The sequence below is a fragment of the Phycodurus eques genome, chromosome 8 (assembly GCF_024500275.1).
Source record: "Phycodurus eques isolate BA_2022a chromosome 8, UOR_Pequ_1.1, whole genome shotgun sequence".
NCBI classification, from domain to species: Eukaryota; Metazoa; Chordata; class Actinopteri; order Syngnathiformes; family Syngnathidae; genus Phycodurus; species Phycodurus eques.
The window spans coordinates 27808434-27826781 of NC_084532.1; the positions used below are offsets into that span (position 1 = coordinate 27808434).

Genomic DNA, 18348 nt, shown 5'->3' on the forward strand with positions numbered 1-18348 from the left:
TTTTTTTTAAATGTAAACTATTGTTAGCCTAACAGCAAGTCAATTTTAACACAGTGACACAATCTCAATAGAAAACACCAACGTGCTTGCTAAAAATGTATTATTTGCTCGGACTGCGTGGATTCTCAGTCATCAAGGTCACGGTAATCCGTAAAAGTTGACCCGAGGGAACTGGACTCTTCTTGTTAGTTGAATTTTGTTGTTTTTTTTTTTGTTTTTTTTTGCTTGTTTCCCGAAAACGTTCAAAAATGACTCGGGCAATGATGCCATTCAGTTATCGATCTGCGCTGTTGGCTCCATAATGATTGCAAAACACTAAACACAGGCACGCTCATAACCGCTTCTTCTTCCTTTCAAACGTTCTCCTGCACATGTAACATTTTAGTTTATTATTCAGTACTAACTACAAGCAGCTGAAAGCTCGCCCCCCGTGGCGGCACAAAAGCCCACCTTCAATTACAAATTGCACACGCACACAAAAAAAGAGAACATTTCATGCGATCGGACGGAGGTTGTCAAAACAAAAGCCCGGTTGCCATCAGAAGTCGTTTGGATGTGCCGAAAGACGAGATGCCCGGAGTACCTTTGGCACCTTCCACCAATTAGCTTTTGTTTTTTCTTTCAAGGCTTGTACGCCGTCTCCGGCGCCCACCACCACCGCGGCGCCTCGGCCGAGCTCCTCTCCCCCGCCGCTAATCCCGCCGCCGCCGCTGACCTGCCCTCCCGACAGCACTGCCTGGACCCGGACCTCAACAGCCCGCGTCACCTGTCGCCCATGGCCGCCATGGAGGGCACCATAGACGGGTGAGTACAGCGGACCCCCGCATATTTACCTATTTGTGGATTTGGAGGGGGGAATCTGCCCTTCGTTATTCGCAGAGAAATTTGCCTTTTCATGATTTGCTGTTGCGTGGATATCCTGCATTTATTTTAATTGTTTTATTTTTGTGGTAAATACTGTCTGCAGTAGAAGATAAAGTGCATAAATGTACAATACAACTTACCACAAATAAATAAATAAAATAAATAAAAATCATCAAGCAAAATGTTCTCCACATTGATCTGATTGCATATTTCATACATAAAATGAATTCTTAAAATTTCGGCTAATCGCGGTCCGGCCCGGTGCGAATAGCGGCGGCACACTGTAGTTTAAATTCAACTTTACACTCAGTCCTGATTGTAAAAAAAATGTCAATATCAAGTCACAAGTCACATGATCCACGGGAAGTTGCGTCATTCAGATCCGCCGGAGACCACGGGCAGGTCAAAAGCAAGTTCACTAATTTAGTTTTCTGTATATTTAATGATGTTCCAACTACGACTGGGGGACGGGGAATCAGGTTTTCCTACTACATAAATATTTTGTATTTGTGTATTTATAAAATATTTTTGGGGGTTGAATCACTGTAACCTGCTTTGTGTCAATATGCTATAAGCATTAACGTTACGTGGCTATATTTCACGCATTTACTATTTCTAAGCCCAATATTATGTTATATATACACATGAGATGAGTGAGCTAAAACACTCTGGCAATGCGAAACCTCTTGATTTAATATGAACTATTATTTCTAAACAGCACAAGTGACTGCATCCTGCAAAAGTAATGGGACACTTGGTCATTCCACCCGCGGGAAGTGAAAATGGATGAAAAGGTGGCGTACGTATTTATGCCAGCGTTTCCCAACCTTTATTGAGCCAAGCCACATCTTTTACATTGTAAAAAGTAAATGGTCCATTAAAAAAAAAAAAAGTCAAAAATTATAAAGCAGAAACTGTTCAAAGGTTAATGTTCTTTAATGTGTTCAAAAGTGTAACTATGAGTGTAAGCTTTTCAAAATCTCACAAGGTGGTGCTCCAGGTCATATTTGGAAAAATGTGTCCTGTTTGACACTACAGCAGAATGGCACTTGACCAGAGAGAGCCAATCACAAGCGTCCGCTTTTGAAGGACGACGTGATATGAAAATAAATAAATAAATAATTGGAGCTTTTGCGGCTATTTTCCAAATGTGACTAAAATTATAATCACGGAAATGTCCAAAAGCAAGAGTAATTTAATTACACATTTTCTCCCGTCGATGTAATGGTGGAGCTGTGCATATCATACTGTCGCGAGCGGAGCCGAGCGCTGGAGAAGGTGAGCGTCCCTTGACCGTACCGAGAGCGTCGTCGTGATTGTACAACTTGATAAATGTATGAATCACACTGATAATATTATGAGGGTCACAACTTTGTTTTCCATCGATTTCTCATCCTCATTCCCGGCGGAATGCAGGGCGAACCCGTTTGGAGGATAAACCCCTCGGCCCTGCTGACAAAAACCTGTTTGGCCTTTCTTCCTGGAAATGAGTTCGCATATCCCCCCTCCATGGGGACGAGGGGCCGGGCTGGTCACCGCGAGGTCGGCGTGACACATCACTTGCTCTATTTCTGGCACCCGACTCGGTGTTCATAATGTCCCCCAACAGCCTCGGAGCGATGAGCAAACCTCTCCTTGCTGGAAGTGATTCATGTCTTTAATGAGAGCGAACTGTCAAAGCGGCGTGCATGGGGGGCGGGGTGGGGGGTCATCTATTCGCTAAACATTCTTACATCAGGACCAGCGGTCCCCTGTGAGGACGCCGACTCGGCAAGTGCTGTGGAGGCAGAGCCAAAGAAGCCCATTGTGCAATGCGCTTGTAGCAACATGTCATTTACACCTCGTTTGCTTCGTACAAGAACAAACAAGCAGCCGTGGCCGATCATCAATCTCCGCATCGGAGAGACCGAACGCCCGCTGGGGTACGTTCGACGGGAAATCCGATGTATTGGCACTTCCTAGGGAGAGATCTGATCCGGCTTGCTATAAAGGTTTTATTGTGCTTAGCTTGCAAGAGTGAGTGCAAATGTCTTGCGGAAGTAAGGAATTGGGCAAATTTTCTTTGCGGGTGATTTCCCTGAAATCTTAAGTCCTGTTTGAAAGTCTAACCCAGGCTTGAGAAGCTCATTTGGAACCCGGAGCCTGTCTAGAAATGCACATTTGAAATGCTAATCCATGGATGAAACCCTAAACCTGCCTTGAAACTTTACTCTGAAAACGTCTTCGTGGCTTGAAACCCTTCTTTGAAATCCTAACTCAGCCTCGAAACCTGAACCCCTGCGTGCGTGAAATCCGAACTTGAAACCCTAAATTTGTAATTTGAAACTCAAAATCCTAACCCAGCCTTGAAATCTTAGTTTGAAACCCTAACCGCTTTGTGAAACCCTCACCCTCTTTTTAAACCCTACTCAGAAAACTTCAACCTGCCTAGTTTGAAACCCTAACCCACAGGTGTCAAGACCCGCGAAAGCAAATCAAGTCACAAATCAACTTTGTGATCCTTGCAAAAATTTGTGCCAGAATTTTAAATCATCACATCGCAGGCATCAGGCCGAAACCTGCTATGTCTAAATTTGGTCAAGTTCATACTTTTTTCACAAATTGATACATTTGATACATACACGGTGACCGACAGGTTAGAGCGTCAGCCTCACAGTTCTGAGGACCCGGGTTCAATCCCCGGCCCCGCCTGTGTGGAGATTGCATGTTCTCCCCGTGCCCTGCGTGGCTTTTCTCCGGGCACTCCGGTTTCCTCCCGCATTCCAAAAACATGCATTAATTGGAGACTCTAAAATTGCCCGTAGGTGTGACTGTGAGTGCGAATGGTTGTTTGTATTGTATGTGCCCTGCGATTGGCTGGCAACCAGTCCAGGGTGTACCCTGCCTCCTGCCCGATGATAGCTGGGATAGGCTCCAGCACGCCCGCGACCCTAGTGAGGAGAAGCGGCTCAGAAAATGGATGGATGGATGGATGGATGGATGGATGGATACAGTCCCCACGTGGGTATGTTATATTTACAGTTTTTTTTTTACCGATATAAACTGTTGAAAATGGCTTCCTCTCTTTAACGATGCAATGCTATTGGCTCAACAAATATGCCATTTTTTGGGTTTTGGAGATGCGAGGTGTCCGCCCTACGCCAGCAATATGCAATAAATAATAACAGGAACATACCAAACCCCTTTTTACAGTAACTTAAACAAAAGTTGAACAAACTAGTATCCTTGACTTCTGATTTCATAACGTATCCATCATTTTGTTGTGTATGTGTCTATATAATATGATCAGGTGATGAAACATTTATATGGTTTCACAGTCATAAAAGTGTAAAAAAAAAAAAAAAAAAAAAAAAAAATGTGTATCCAGTCGGACCTGTTACCAATGGTATCCCTCAGGGGTCAATTCTGGATACGGTGCTTTTTACGCTTCATATTAACGATAGTGTCTCCAGAAATGAACATCTTTCCGTTGATGACAGATTTTGCAGTGTATAACTCACACTGTTCCACAAGTAGTACAAAACCTGCAACTCTCTTTTTATATTTTTTAAGAAGCCCTTGTTTCTCTCAAGCTTGTCTTTGAAATTTTGGTCAGCGCTAATTGATGTTGTTCTCCAAGGCTAAAACCCTTAACCTTGATCATGTTTTTATTTCTGCATCTAACAGTTTCAACATTGTGAGAGTCTCTGGGTACAAATAAATACTTTTTCAATCCATATCGACACCCTTGTTACCAAACTGCGGCAGAAAATTGGTTACTACCCGCTTTTGTAGGACGAGGATTGCTGAAGCCGTGTTTTTGTCTGCTCTGGACTACGAAGATGCAGTCGACAAACCTGCCCGTTACTATCCTTCTTCTCCATTTATCATTCCTGACGCAGGTTCGTCTCGTGTGCTAGCTACACTACAATCATGACTCTCTCTATCAGTTGGTTCGTTGGCCCTCTCTTTCCATTAGATGTGAGATAAACTGGCTATTATTTATTTTTAATGCTCTCGCTGAACACTGATCACCAACATGCTTGATTGGTAGTGTATGTCGGGTCTTAACAAACCCATTTTACTGAGTTGATTTGAATCTGCTCCATGCGGAAAGTCACACGATCAACCCCGGAATATGGTATTGCTGACCTCCTGTTTATGCCATGCCAATGAGCATGACTACAGTTTGATTATATGATTGTTTAAAGCTGAACTTACTAAAATTTGGTTTTCTTTATGGCTGGTGTCTTTGCACAACAGTTAGATACATGTATATCATTTATTTATGCAAATATGAGACATGTAAACACGAACGAAGCCTAAACATGAAATATTGTCATGTCTGGTGGCTCGTTATAATAAGACGTAGACGTTGAAAGTCCCAACGGTTGCTTTGTTACGGTCGGTCCCCTTCGCCATTCATCCGGACCGGATGGAAGCGCTTAGACCCATTTTGCCGAATGCGGAACTAGGTTGGACATATACCGGATAGAATGAAAGTCTGTCGGTGAGTTTGTGAATAGTGAACCACGACTCTGCTCAGGATCACAATATCGCGGCATCGCGCCAACTGCAGGGCGGATCTGCGACGTATTTCCGCGCTGACCGAGGGTTCACTGTACTTCCATTTCTCTAACGATGGAGCGTTTGATTTCTGTGTTTCAAGGCCGGGCCGTACAGTCCGCTGCCAAAGTCAACACGAGCGGTGCACTTGTTTTTCCCAAACGGCTTAGCGGGACGTTAAACATTCGGACCGAATGATCAAGCGGCGCGCGGTGTGGCAGCCTCTGACCTCACAGCTTAAATGTGTTTACCCTGACTCAAACGGCCCATTTAGAGTCACCGGACTTTGCGTCACTTTCCCGCCGCTATTATTAAAATATGCCAGTTGAAATCGGTTTGCGGAGGGTTTAGCGAGCGTGCGAACGTCTATTGGCGCTCCCGGAGAGATGGGTGGTAAATGTTGTCGTTGACTGCCGCGTGTTGATATTAGGGCCCCTGTGCAAATGTTAGCGTGAGGCGTTTTGATAGCGCAGCAGTGATTGACACGGGCTAATTGAATTAGAGTGGCAAACGGCCGTGCATTAAGAGATCCTACTGTGAGGCGCTGGCAGGCGTCATGGCTGTCCGTTTGTCCATCTGTCTTCCACACATTCTCCAGCCGCAAAATATTTTTTATTTTTGCGCTGCTCACTTAACTACGTTGGCAGTAAGAAATATAGAAAAATGTGTTTGCATTTTGAAAAAGGACATTCCCATTGCAATGAATGGAAATAGAAACCTGGCTTGAAACCCGAACTCGACACCCCAACAATCTTGAAACGCTATTTTGAAACAGTAACTCAGGATTGAAACTCTACCCTTGGTTTTAAATACTAATTTGACATCCCATCTAGAAACCGTAACCCAGGCTTTAAACCTGATCTTGAAACGCTAAACCTGTCTTAAAACACTCATTTGAAACCCTAACCCAGTTTTAAACTGTACTTTCAAACCGTAAACCTGTCTCAAAACCCTACTTTGAAACCCTGAATCTGTCTCAAAACCCTTCTTTTAAACCCTAACTCTGACTCAAAAACATATTTTGAAACCCTAACCCTGGCTTTGAGCCAGGGTTAGGGTTTCAAAATATGTTTGGACTTACTTTGAAACCCTAATACCGTTTTGAAACCCTAACCCTTGCTTGAAACACTACTTTGAAACCCTAGCCCTTGCTTGAAACCCTAACCCTATCTTAAAACCCTACTTTGAAGCCTTAACCCTGTCTTGAAACCCTACTTTGAAACCATAACCCTGTCTTGAAACTCTACTTTGAAAGCCCAACCCTGTCTTGAAACCCTACTTTTAAACCATAAACCTGTCTCAAAACCGTACTTTGAAACCCTAACCATGGCTCAAAACCCTACTTTGAACCCCTAATACTGTTTTTAAACCCAACTTTGAAACCCTCACCCTGTCTTGAAATCCCACTTTGAAACCCTAACCCAGTTTTTAAACTCTACTTTGAAACCATAAACCTGTCTCGAAACCCTACTTTGAAACCATAAACCTGTCTCAAAACCCTACTTTGAACCACTAACCCTGTCTTGAAACCATAATTTGAAAACCTTGCCCTTGTTTAAAACCTCAATTTGAAACCTAAACACTGGCTTTAAACCGTAAACCTTATCTGAAACTGTAATTTAAGACCTTGTCATAAAATCCTAACCCTGGTCTGAAACGCGAACCCTTATTTGCAACCCTAACCAGGGCTTAAAACCCCTAATATACAACTTTGAAATTTGTTTGAAACCCTTGCCCTGACTTGAAATCCAATCCCAGGCTTGAAAGCCCAATTTGAAACCTTAACGCTTCTTTGAAACGCTAAACCTGTTTTGAAACCCAAACCCTAGTTTGAAGCAATTCTGAACACAAACGTAAACGCAAACATTAGCGCTGACCAACATGAAAGGTGACCTGGCCGGTCCACAAATTCAATACGTGAATTTAATGTTGCGAAGCTGTCACTTGAAGATGCGGTCGTCACAGATTACGGCCTTTACGGTGCAAAGTCTATGTGAAGCGTTTTGCCGTCAAGACGGCTCGTGATTAAGATCGTTGTTTATCGCAAGCCTCACGGAATGTTATATTTGTCAAGAAAATATGGCTTCGCTCTTCCTTCGGAGCCTTAAGCGCTGGCATCGCTCGCGCTCAGCTTTTAGCCGGGATGTTTCTCGTTCTGTTAACCAGAACCAGAAGCGTTCCCAGTCATCCATCGCAGCGACCTCATGATCGGTTGTTTGCGGGAGAACTAAGGAGTTGGAAGCCTCGCTCCCGAGCGGGACAACGAGAGGCAGGTGAAAAACGAAGATGAGATTTGGGCGCTGTCCGTTGACGCCGCGGCTCACGGTATCTGCGGAATTCGAGGAAATATCGCTCGGCCGCCGACCGCCTAGGAAAAACGCAGTCCGGTATATTCGCAATTCACCATCTACTAATTCACCCGCAGACATTTTCGGAATGTTTGCAAATAAAGGACCTTTGCTCGGCAGGTCCAGTGGATATAACCCATTGTACAAATGACTTTGTGATATAAAAAAAATTAGACCACGATAAATCATTTCAAAACTTTTTACAATACTGTGACCAAGAACCTGTATAACTCAACTGAAAAAAAAACTGAAATTATTTGTCTGATTAACCCAAAATACATTTTAGATGTTCTAGTAGGATATATGGATCTAGGTTTCCCTTGCCCGGACACGGGGGCTTCCCTCTGGAGTCAGGCCTGGAGGTGGGGCTCAAAGGCGAGCGCCTGGTGGCCGGGCCTGCACCCATGGGGCCCGGCCGGGCACAGCCCGAAAAGGTAATGTGGGTCCCCCTTCCCATTGGCTCACCACCTGTGGGAGGGGCCATAGGGGTCGGGTGCAGTCATAGCTGGGCGGTGGCCGAAGGCGGGGACCTTGGCAATCCGATCCCTGGCTACAGAAGCTGCCTCTAGGGACGTGGAATGTCACCTCTCTGGCAGCGAAGGAGCCCGAGCTGGTGTGTGAGGTTGAGAAGTTCCAACTACATATAGTTGGGCTCGCCTCCACACACGGCTTGGGCTCTGGTACCAGTCCTCTCGAGAGGGGTTGGACTCTTTTCCACTCTGGAGTTGCCCACGGTGAGAGGCGCCAAGTAGGTGTGGGAATACTTATTGCCCCCGGGCTGGGCGCCTGTGGGTTGGGGTTCACCTCGGTGGACGTGAGGGTAGTCTCCCTCCGCCTTCGGGTGGGGTGGACGGGTCCTGCCTGTTGTTTGTGCCAAATGTACCAAACAGCAGTTCAGAGTACCCACCCTTTTTGAAGTACTTGGAGGGGGTGCTGGAGAGCGCTCCCGCTGGGGACTCCGACGTTCTGCTGGGGGACTTCAATGCTCACGTGGGCAATGACAGTGAGACCTGGAAGGGCGTGATTGGGAGGAACGGCCCCCCAGATCAGAACCCGAGCGAGTTCTGTTATTGGACTTCTGTGCTCACCACGGATTGTCCATAGCGAACACCATGTTCAAGCATAAGGGTGTCCACACGTGCACTTGGCACCTGGACACCCTTGGTCGCCGTTCGATGATCGACTTTGTGGTCGTGTCATCGGACTTGCGGCCGCATGTCTTAGAAACTCGGGTGAAGAGAGGGGCGGAGCTGTCAACTGATTACCACCTGGTGGTGAGTTGGGTCCGATGGTGGGGGAAAGATGCCAATCCGACGTGGCTGACTGGAGATGTGGCCGTAAGGTGGTCGGTGCCTGTCGTGGCGGCAATCCCCGAACCCGTTGGTGGACACCAGCGGTGAGGGATGCCGTCGAGCTGTAGAAGGAGTCCTATCGGGCCTTTTTGGCCTGTGGGACTCCTGAGGCAGCAGATGGGTACCGGCTGGCCGAGCGGAATGCGGCTTTGGTGGTCGCTGAGGCAAAAACCCGGGTGTGGGAGGAGTTCGGTGAGGCCAAGGAGAACGACTTCCGGGCGGCTTCGAGGAAATTCTGGTCCACCATCCGGCGTCTCAGGAGGGGGAAGCAGTGCGCCATCAACACTGTGTATAGTGGGGATGGGGCGCTGCCGACCTCGACTCGGGACGTTGTGAGCCGGTGGGGAGAACACTTCGAAGACCTCCTCAATTCCACCGACACGCCTTACCATGAGGAAGCAGAGTCTGGGTTCTCTGAGGCGGGTTCTCCTATCTTTGGGGTTGAGGTCACCGAGGTGATTAAAAAGCTCATCGGTGGCAAGGTCCCGGGGGTGGATGAGATTTACCCGGAGTTCCTAAAGGCTCTGAATGTTGTGGGGCTGTCCTGGTTGACACGCCTCTGCAACATTGCATGAACATCGGGGACAGTGCCTCAGGATTCGTAAACTGGGGTGGTGGTCCCCCTTTTTAAGAAGGGGGACCGGTGGGTGTGTTCCAACTACAGGGGGATCACACTCCTCAGCCTCCCTGGTAAGGTCTATTCAGGGGTGCTGGAGAGGAGGGTCCGTCGAGAAGTCGAATCTCAGATTCAGGAGGAGCAGTGTGATTTCCGTCTTGCCTGTGGAACAGTGGACCAGCTCTTCACCCTCGGCAGGGTTCTCGAGCGTGCATGGGAGTTCGCCCAACCACTCTACATGTGTTTTGTGGACTTGGAGAAGGCGTTTCACCGTGTCCCTCGGGGGGTCCTGTGGGGGGTGCTTCTGGAGTGTGGCGTACCGAACCACCTGGAGCAGCACGCAGCCCAGTGTGAAGCGGCTGGGATGAAATTCAGCACCTCCAAATCTGAGACCGTGGTCCTCAGTTCGGATAAGGGATCGACCCGTTGTGGTGAAGAAGGAGCTAAGCCGAAAGGCGAAGCTCCCGATTTACTGGTCGATCTACACTCCTGCCCTCACCTATGGTCACGAGCTGTGGGTCGTGACCGAAAGAACGAGATCCCGAATACAAGCGGCCGAAATGAGTTTCCTCCGCAGGGTGTCCGGGCTCCCCCTTAGAGATAGGGTGAGAAGCTCGGTCATCCGGGGGGATCTCAGAGTGGAGCCGCTGCTCCTCCGCATTGAGAGGAGCCAGATGAGGTGGATCGGGCATCTGTTTAGGATGCCTGCCGGACGCCTCCCTGGTGAAGTGTTCCGGGCACGTACCAGCGGGAGGAGACCCCGGGGACGACCCAGGACACGCTGGAGAGACTACGTCTCTCGGCCTGCCTGGGAAAGCCTCGGGATCCCCTCGGAAGAGCTAGAGGAAGTGGCTGGGGAGAGGGAAGTCTGGGCTTCCCTGCTGAGGCTGCTGCCCCCGTGACCTGACCTTGGATAAGCGGAAGACAATGGATGTTCTAGTAGGCTTTTCCTGACAAGCCAAGCCTGAAGGTTTTGTGCAAACACTGACTGCTATTTGGAACTGTTCACAATTCCCTCCACCTTTACAAAGGTCCAAGTTCCAGATGAAAAAGAAACAAAAACATTTTTTCGGAAACACACACTTTGTTACATTTTCTGCTTTACTTCAACAGATATTGAGCTGCTCCTTCTGGTATGCGCATCTTGACCACATGTGGGCAGTGTGATGCAGACATGCAAATACACTTAAAGGAGACGGTCAAACTTGCTTAGTAAGCCGCAGTTCTATTCGTCATTCCTTGCAGAGGCTAACGAATTTAAGCCTGTGAGCATTGTTTTATCATCTGTCTACGTGTGGTGGTCCACTGTTTGTCTTCAAATACCCGCTGCTCAAAGGCACGGTGTCACAACTCGGCATTCACTCGTCAGCAATCCCAGCTCACCTTGCGTCGCAGGAGATAAATTCCCAGGGAGAGATTCATGTGGCGCATGAAAGATTCCCCTCATTCCAGCAGGGCAACGTGGAGGGGGTGATGATGATGAAGATGATGAGGAGGAGGGTGGAGGTGGCGGGCAGCTGGCAGTGATTAGCTTATGATTCACTTGAGCTTGCACATAGAGGCAGCTTGTAAAAATATGAAGAGCGGAACTGTTTCCCGAGTCGGTGCTGACAGCGGCTCCCGCGGGGTTGCCGGCGGCCGCGCGAACCCGGCTAACGCTAACCGACGGCCCGGACTGACACCGGGTGCCACGCAACATCGCTGGCTTTTCCATGCGTGGGCACCGGGCGCAAGTCGGCCTCAAGTGGACGGCCGCATGATGAAGTGTCAAACAAATCCTCGGTTTCCTGAATAGTCGCTTTCATTTCCTGCACAACAGTCGTACGAGGGGGAACATTTCACTTTTTAGAAAGTCCTACATGCCCTTACTAAATTGATTGATTGATTGATTGATTGATTTGATTGAGTAAACCTTTTTTTTTTTCTTCATTTTTTACTGGCGTTACAAAAAACGCAACTCAATTTTATTTCTTGATGACTTCAAAAACAACCGCACCTGAAATGCGATATTTACATGACAAGACACCTGTAATATTTGTTGTATTAATTTAACCACGTTTACCTAAAATTGGTCAATAAAAATGTATTGATTCATTTTGTAAAATTGATCTCATTTAATAATTTGTTAATTTATTTTGAACAATTTTTCATATGCATTAACATCTTATTTTTTTAAGTAATTGGTTGATAATTCTAGGTATGTTAATTTAAAATGATATAATAAATGAATTATTTTACTAATTCTACCATTTTGTAGCATTAATTGAGCAGTTGTTTTCGTATTGTTTTGTAAGAATGTATTTGTTCATTTACCAAACTCAATAACGTGTTAATGGAGTTATCATAAATAATAAAATAAAAATCTTTGTTAAAGTTATGTACATTAAAATATTTTTTAATAACTGAATTAATTAAAATGTATTCAAAAAATGAGAATGAGCATGAATTATTTTATTATTAAAATAATACATTTGACTAATTTTACAACGTTTACCTCATCTATGAATGATCTGGCCCACCTGTTCATTTAAAAACAAATGTTTGCCCGCCCCCTTGTATAGTACGCTGATAAAATGGTATCGGGTGTCGTAGCATCAGAGTACAAGTACAAACGTAAAGTATCGGTGTGTCCTTATTAAAATAAATGACATTCCCAAAATGATGCCACAATCACGTTTTTATGGCAAAAACACTTTTATTTGCGCTTCCTACATAACTAAATGCTTTTTGTCTCGCATTTTTGTTCAATATTTGTCAAATGTGCTCATGTTTCCCCCATTAGATGACCTCAACGTAAAGTCTTGCACGTAAGTTTATGAAGCATTAGAAATTAGGGGCAATAAAAAAAATGTGCTCCTCAAGGATGAGTTTTATGGATATCCGCGGGAGAAATAAACCCCGAATTCAGCCGTCTGCTTCTACTAACCCAAATGTAGAATAAATCAAGTGTTGCCAGCGACGCTTGTCAGCTTTAGGCTTGTTGGTTAAACGCCATTTACTCGACCGGCCTCTCTTGCCATCACGCACGGGTCACAGAGGAGGCCCGAGCCGAGCCGGGCCGGGCCGGGACCTCGGGGGCCCCGTCGGGCAGGACCCCTGTCGACGTCGCGCGCCGTTTAGCGGCTCTGCCGAGCGTGTGCCTCTTCGGCAACAGTAGAACAGCGGCAGCAGTTTATGTGCTGCATTCCACATCTGCGCACGCTAAGTAGCTGTTGAATATTTAGGGGTAGCTGACGTGCCAGCTGCCTTTTATTAAAGGCAGTTACATTGTTAACGTACAGCCAGCGGAGTGGTGCGCGGTCTGGCTTTCTCTGCTACCTTCATTTACAACTTAAATTCATATATTTGTTTCATGGAATTGTATCAATTTATTCATGACATTTTTTTTTTTTTTTTTGCTACACTGCTTCCAGTATCTGAATGTTTTTTTTTGTCCAATCAGATTTCAGCCTGTATGTGTTGACATGTCAATCTAATCCGCCAAAGCCGTTCACTATCAGCCGCAGTGGCCCACGAAACGTCAACTTTGCAATTGTGCCTTGAGACACGAGTGACGATTTTTTACGAGCAGTCGTTTGGACGATTTTTTATTTTTATTTTTTGCTTTGACTTGCGAGGAAAGATTTGAGAATTGACAAGCGCTGTATAGTGGCTGTGTACTCAGTTAGTGAACAGTGAGTACAGTGAAAAAGTGAAAAAGAAGCTTCAAGGTGTTTTATGAAGTTTAATGTCAAACTAAACATAGAACAAAGTGAATCGCATGCTGTGTATTTACAATCCCAATTCCAATGAAGTTGGGACGTTGTGTTAAACATAAATAAAAACAGAATACAATGATTTGTAAATCATGTTCAACCTATATTTAATTGAATGCACTACAAAGACAAGATATTTAATGTTCAAACTGATCAACTTTATTGTTTTTACCAAATAATCATGAATTTAGAATTTTATGGCTGCAACACATTCCAAAACAATTTCATAGATTTGCTTAAAGAAAATCTGTTTAGCTCAAAGCTGACAAAATTTTCAAAACGCCATTGATGGGCAAGCAAATAGCATCAGTGTCGCGTTGTTATAACGGATGTTTGCACACAAATAGTGGAGTAACACAGGCAGACAGATTATATATGTAACAATACTCACAGCCTTATGTGCTTTATCCTCTATAAAAATTAATTAACATTAATAATATTACTGCATCTTACTGAGAAGCTATGACCGTCTATGTAATATGTATATCCTATATATATATATATATATATATAGCCGTATGTATAGTACTGCCTCCAGGTGGCAAAGGCGTGCATACCAGAAGGAGCTGCACAATGTCCACTAACTTTAATCCCAAAAAAGTGGCAAAAATGTTTATTACATTCTTTTTAATAGTCATTTACTGCATGCTTGGTACGATATTCTAAAGTGCTATTTTTCTTAGTAAAAAATGAATTTCAAACCCCTTTTATTGGGGCTTTTTTTTTGTGGGGGGCTGGAACAGATTAATGCAATTTCAATTTATTTCAATGGGGAAAGATGATTTGAGATACAAGTGTCGAGCGTGGTCAAGGAACGAATGAATCTCGTATCCCAAGGCACCACTGTATTAAATTGAAATGATCATTATCAAGATCTAGAGCAGAGTTGCCGTTTCCTGATGTTAAAATCCAGTTTACAACATAAGAAACAAAATAAACATGTTTTACATTCCTTGGTTTTACCACCTGAAAAAAGAGAAAAAGAAAACATGATGTCATTGAGCGACTTTCATATTCCCTTTGCGGTAAATACTTTACAGCTACGGCTTGGATAAACACCATTTGGTGTGTTTTTTCAATGACAGCGTGCATGTCGAGCTGCCGCTGACGCAGTGCAGACTCGTGTCGTGTGGGGCCGAAAGCTTCTGCACAAGCTCACCCGAACGCACCGCGGGGTGCATTCGGGTGCCTGACAAGTGACCGTGGCACAATCAGCTGCTCGGGTGTCGATATCGGGACGCTCCACCCGTGGTTTCTTTATTTCGAAAGACAGACGGAAAAAACTACAGTAAACCTTTTCATTATGTTTTTAAACAATAGACTCCAGGGTACTTTTGGTACTTTGTTTACAGCGGGGCCTTGCGAAACGAGTTGAATTCATATTTTAGCACTGTATTTTATAAAACGAGACAGTAACGACATATTTAAATGGAGAGAATTAAACGGTCTTTGCTTCAATTCAATGGACATTGTGCTGCTCCTTCTGGTGTGTGTGCCTTGGCCACCAGGGGGCAGTATAATACAGATATACATGGAGAAGGTCACAACGCCGACGTAAGCTGCAGTGATATTCGTCGTTTTTCACAGAGGATAAAGAATATATGCCTGTGAGTATTGTTATATTAGCTTTCTACATACGTGACTAAAATATCCTTTCTCTCAAGGCTCAGAACTACCAACACTATTTGTTAGCCCATCTTTGGTGTTTTGTATTGCGAAATGACTTTCCTAAAGCAGAATTATGTTTTTTTAAATACTGGAAACTTCAACTGGTACTGACAGTACAGTTTGGAGTCTCTCAGTTTGAAGAATTGTCTGACGAACTGCTGCTTGATGCAACAGGTGTAGTGGAAAGTAGATCAACCGAGTGCACTCTGAACTGTTCACCAGCCAATCGCACGGCACAAAGGGAAAAACGACCATTCACACCTCGGGACAATTCGGTCTTCAATTAAGCTACCACGCATGTTTTGGGAATGTTGGAGGAAACCGGAGCACCTGGAGAAAACGCACACAGGCGTGGCGAGAACATGCAAACTCAACACGGGAAAGCCGGTGCCCGGATGTGAACCCACGACCTCTGAACCTCTGACCTCTGCAGATGTGCAGAGTTGTCCTCATCTAGGCAGGCCCACATTTCACACCACGTGCAATTAAGTGCTTAAATAATGATTGAATTCAAATGTATAGCACATAAATGTGGAATACAAATTGTACCCAAGTCGGTTAAATGCAAATGTATTGTATTTAAACGTTAAATACAACAATGCTCCACTTAACAAACATACTGTACGGGAATAAAAAATGCTTTAAGCCACTGTAACATTATGTGCAGTTTTTAGATTTAATTCGGAGATTTTTGTCACGTACGTATCACACTTTGAAAATCACAATGAAAGAGATTTAAAAAAAAAAAAAAAAAAAAAAAACATTTCCCATGACAGCGCTCACACGCCGCTTGTGACGTTTCTCTCGAATGCGTGTTTGTTGACTTTAGAGCACAGAACGTGTTTCCACACGTCTCGTCCTCCGTGGCGAGCGAGCCTGCGTGGAGGTCCACTCCGGCTCCGCTTGGGACGCCAAGAAGTCGTTTACTAAGTTCAAGTCCAGAGATGATGGATTGATATTGGAAGACAACATCTGTGTGCGTGTGCGTGTGTCCTCCAGGGTGTCAGGTCCGCTCCTCTCTCCGGGGATGAAGGGAACCGGCACCCCCCCGCCTCCTCCTCCTCCTCCTCCTCCTCCGCCTCCTCCCCCCGCGTTGGACAAGCATCACGTCCAAGCTCAGCACAAGCCCTTCTCTCACTATCACCACCAGCAGACTCCGAATAACGGTAAGACCGACGACCACCACCGCTTTGAACACGGAGCGCCACCGGACACTTCATTAGGGACACCGCCACAAACAAATGCAAGCGTCTGCTTTTGTTTTCATTGACGCATTGTTGTTGGTTGGCATTTCTCTCTTTTTTTTTTTTCATGATATGGCCGTTGTCCCATAGTGTTTGAAGATATGACAGCGCACCAAAACAGTTCGTAACTACTGTCTTTCCCAATAATAAGAAAAGCATGAACACACCAAAATAATGATGTAAGTATGCAACAAAAATCACTGAATTAAATGTTCAAATTGTGCATAGTCTTATCGTGGCTTAAAGTTTTTTTGTTTGTTTTTGTCTTATAATCCAAGTACAGCATATTTGTTAAGTACGGTTCCACTGTAGTTAACTTTAAGTACAAATCATTTGCACTTGATTTTTTTTTTTTTTTTTTTTTTTTAAGAAACGGACAAATCATGGTTTCAAAGCATCATGACAAGCCGATCCTATTTGGAAATGCTGACTCTTGGTCTGTGTATTTTCAAGTAAAGATAGCGGGGAAACCACGATGCCGGAAGCTCGAATTAGCCGAGAAAACAGCGGGCAGGCAGCGTGTCGCGCGGTTATCGGACAACGCGGCGAGCCGGGCCGTTGCGCCGTCGCCCCATTCACGCTTTAAACACTGTTTTCCTTGCACACGTCAACACCGCGGACGCTCCCGTCGCCGCTTTGTGGTCACGCTGCCGAGACATGTTCCAGGAACGGTTGCCCGGCCGTTATTGTGACTCCTGTGGTCCGTATGGAACGAAAACACGGACAAAGGCAAAGACTAACTTAAGACTTAACAATGGCGTCCAGAATAGGATTTCTCAAACTTTTTTGGGTGTGGAGGGAAAAAAAAGTCACAATGTTGTATAGTTTACAAGAACAAAGACGTATTTTGTTGGGATAAAAAGTCCTAATCTTATGAGTTAACATTTTCCGAGATAAAGTGAACCTCTGCAAATTCGCTGTTTAGGATTTGCAAATTCGCAGATCGCAGTCGCTGAACACAGTTGCTGAAAAATGCACCGAAGCCAATATTGCTTTGCCGGCATCTTGCTCCAAAGAAACTATGTGGAACTGAGAAGAAGAGCTTCATTAAATTACGCCATAGCCTTGTCTAATATAAAGAAAATTGCTTTGCTGCCATCTTGTGGCTATTATAGGCAATTACAAACCTTTATGGTTGGGTGTCAGTTATGGACAGATTTTTACTTTTGGCCACAGGTGGGAATTTACTGCATTAGGATTTTAAAGTCAAAGTTTTAAGAGGGAAATATAAAAGTCATATTTTAACCATCTTTAAAATATTTTAGCGGAAGTCATTTTTGACCATTTTCATAAAATAATTCCTTCGATTCCACCTTTCCGGCTCACCATAACCTGGATGACTGACGATCTACACGGACATAAATGAAACAACATTTTTAGCAATCATATTATTCGGACGACCCGGGACACGCCGGAGAGACAGCGTCCTTCGGCTGGCCCGGGAACGCCTCGGGATCCCCCCGGAAGAGCTGCATGAAGTGGCTGGGGAGAGGGAAGTCTGGGCGTCCCTGCTAAAGCTACTGCCCCCGTGACCCGACCTCGGATAAGCGCTAGGAAATGGATGGATTATTCGTAGTAATTATTGATATCGTGGCAGTAGATTAAAAATAATTTGGGCAATTACGCTATTAGGCTAACAAAATATAACTTAATATTTTTTTTTTTTTGCAAAACACATTAATTCTCTAAAAAATAGGACCCCCCCCCCCCACACACACAAAAGGGGAAAAGTAAAAGACTATTTAAAAAGACTTTATTCCCGTAATAATAACCCTTTTGTTCTCGGGGGGGAAAGATTCATAGAGGAATGTCAGATTTATGTGACCTTACAATCTTTACACCTTTTATTTGGCGCAAAATTTACCTTAGAGAGGATTCATTGGTTTGTTTTATTGGCGTGCTGTTTCCCATACATAGGTATGGACTTTTTAAATGATATGACGTCGTTTATGGCTA

The 18348-nt window shown here is 44.8% G+C and overlaps 1 protein-coding gene across 3 annotated transcripts in view; it reads left to right on the forward strand.

Annotated features, from left to right (window-relative positions):
• LOC133405836 (zinc finger protein GLIS1) overlaps positions 1–18348 on the forward strand; it is a 106629-nt gene that overhangs the window by 86002 nt on the left and 2279 nt on the right. For all 3 annotated transcript variants that reach the window (XM_061682777.1, XM_061682779.1, XM_061682778.1), the window contains exons 8-9: positions 627–804; positions 16148–16314. In XM_061682777.1, the coding sequence (XP_061538761.1) occupies positions 627–804; positions 16148–16314 (345 nt within the window). The remainder of the gene's footprint in view (positions 1–626; positions 805–16147; positions 16315–18348) is intronic.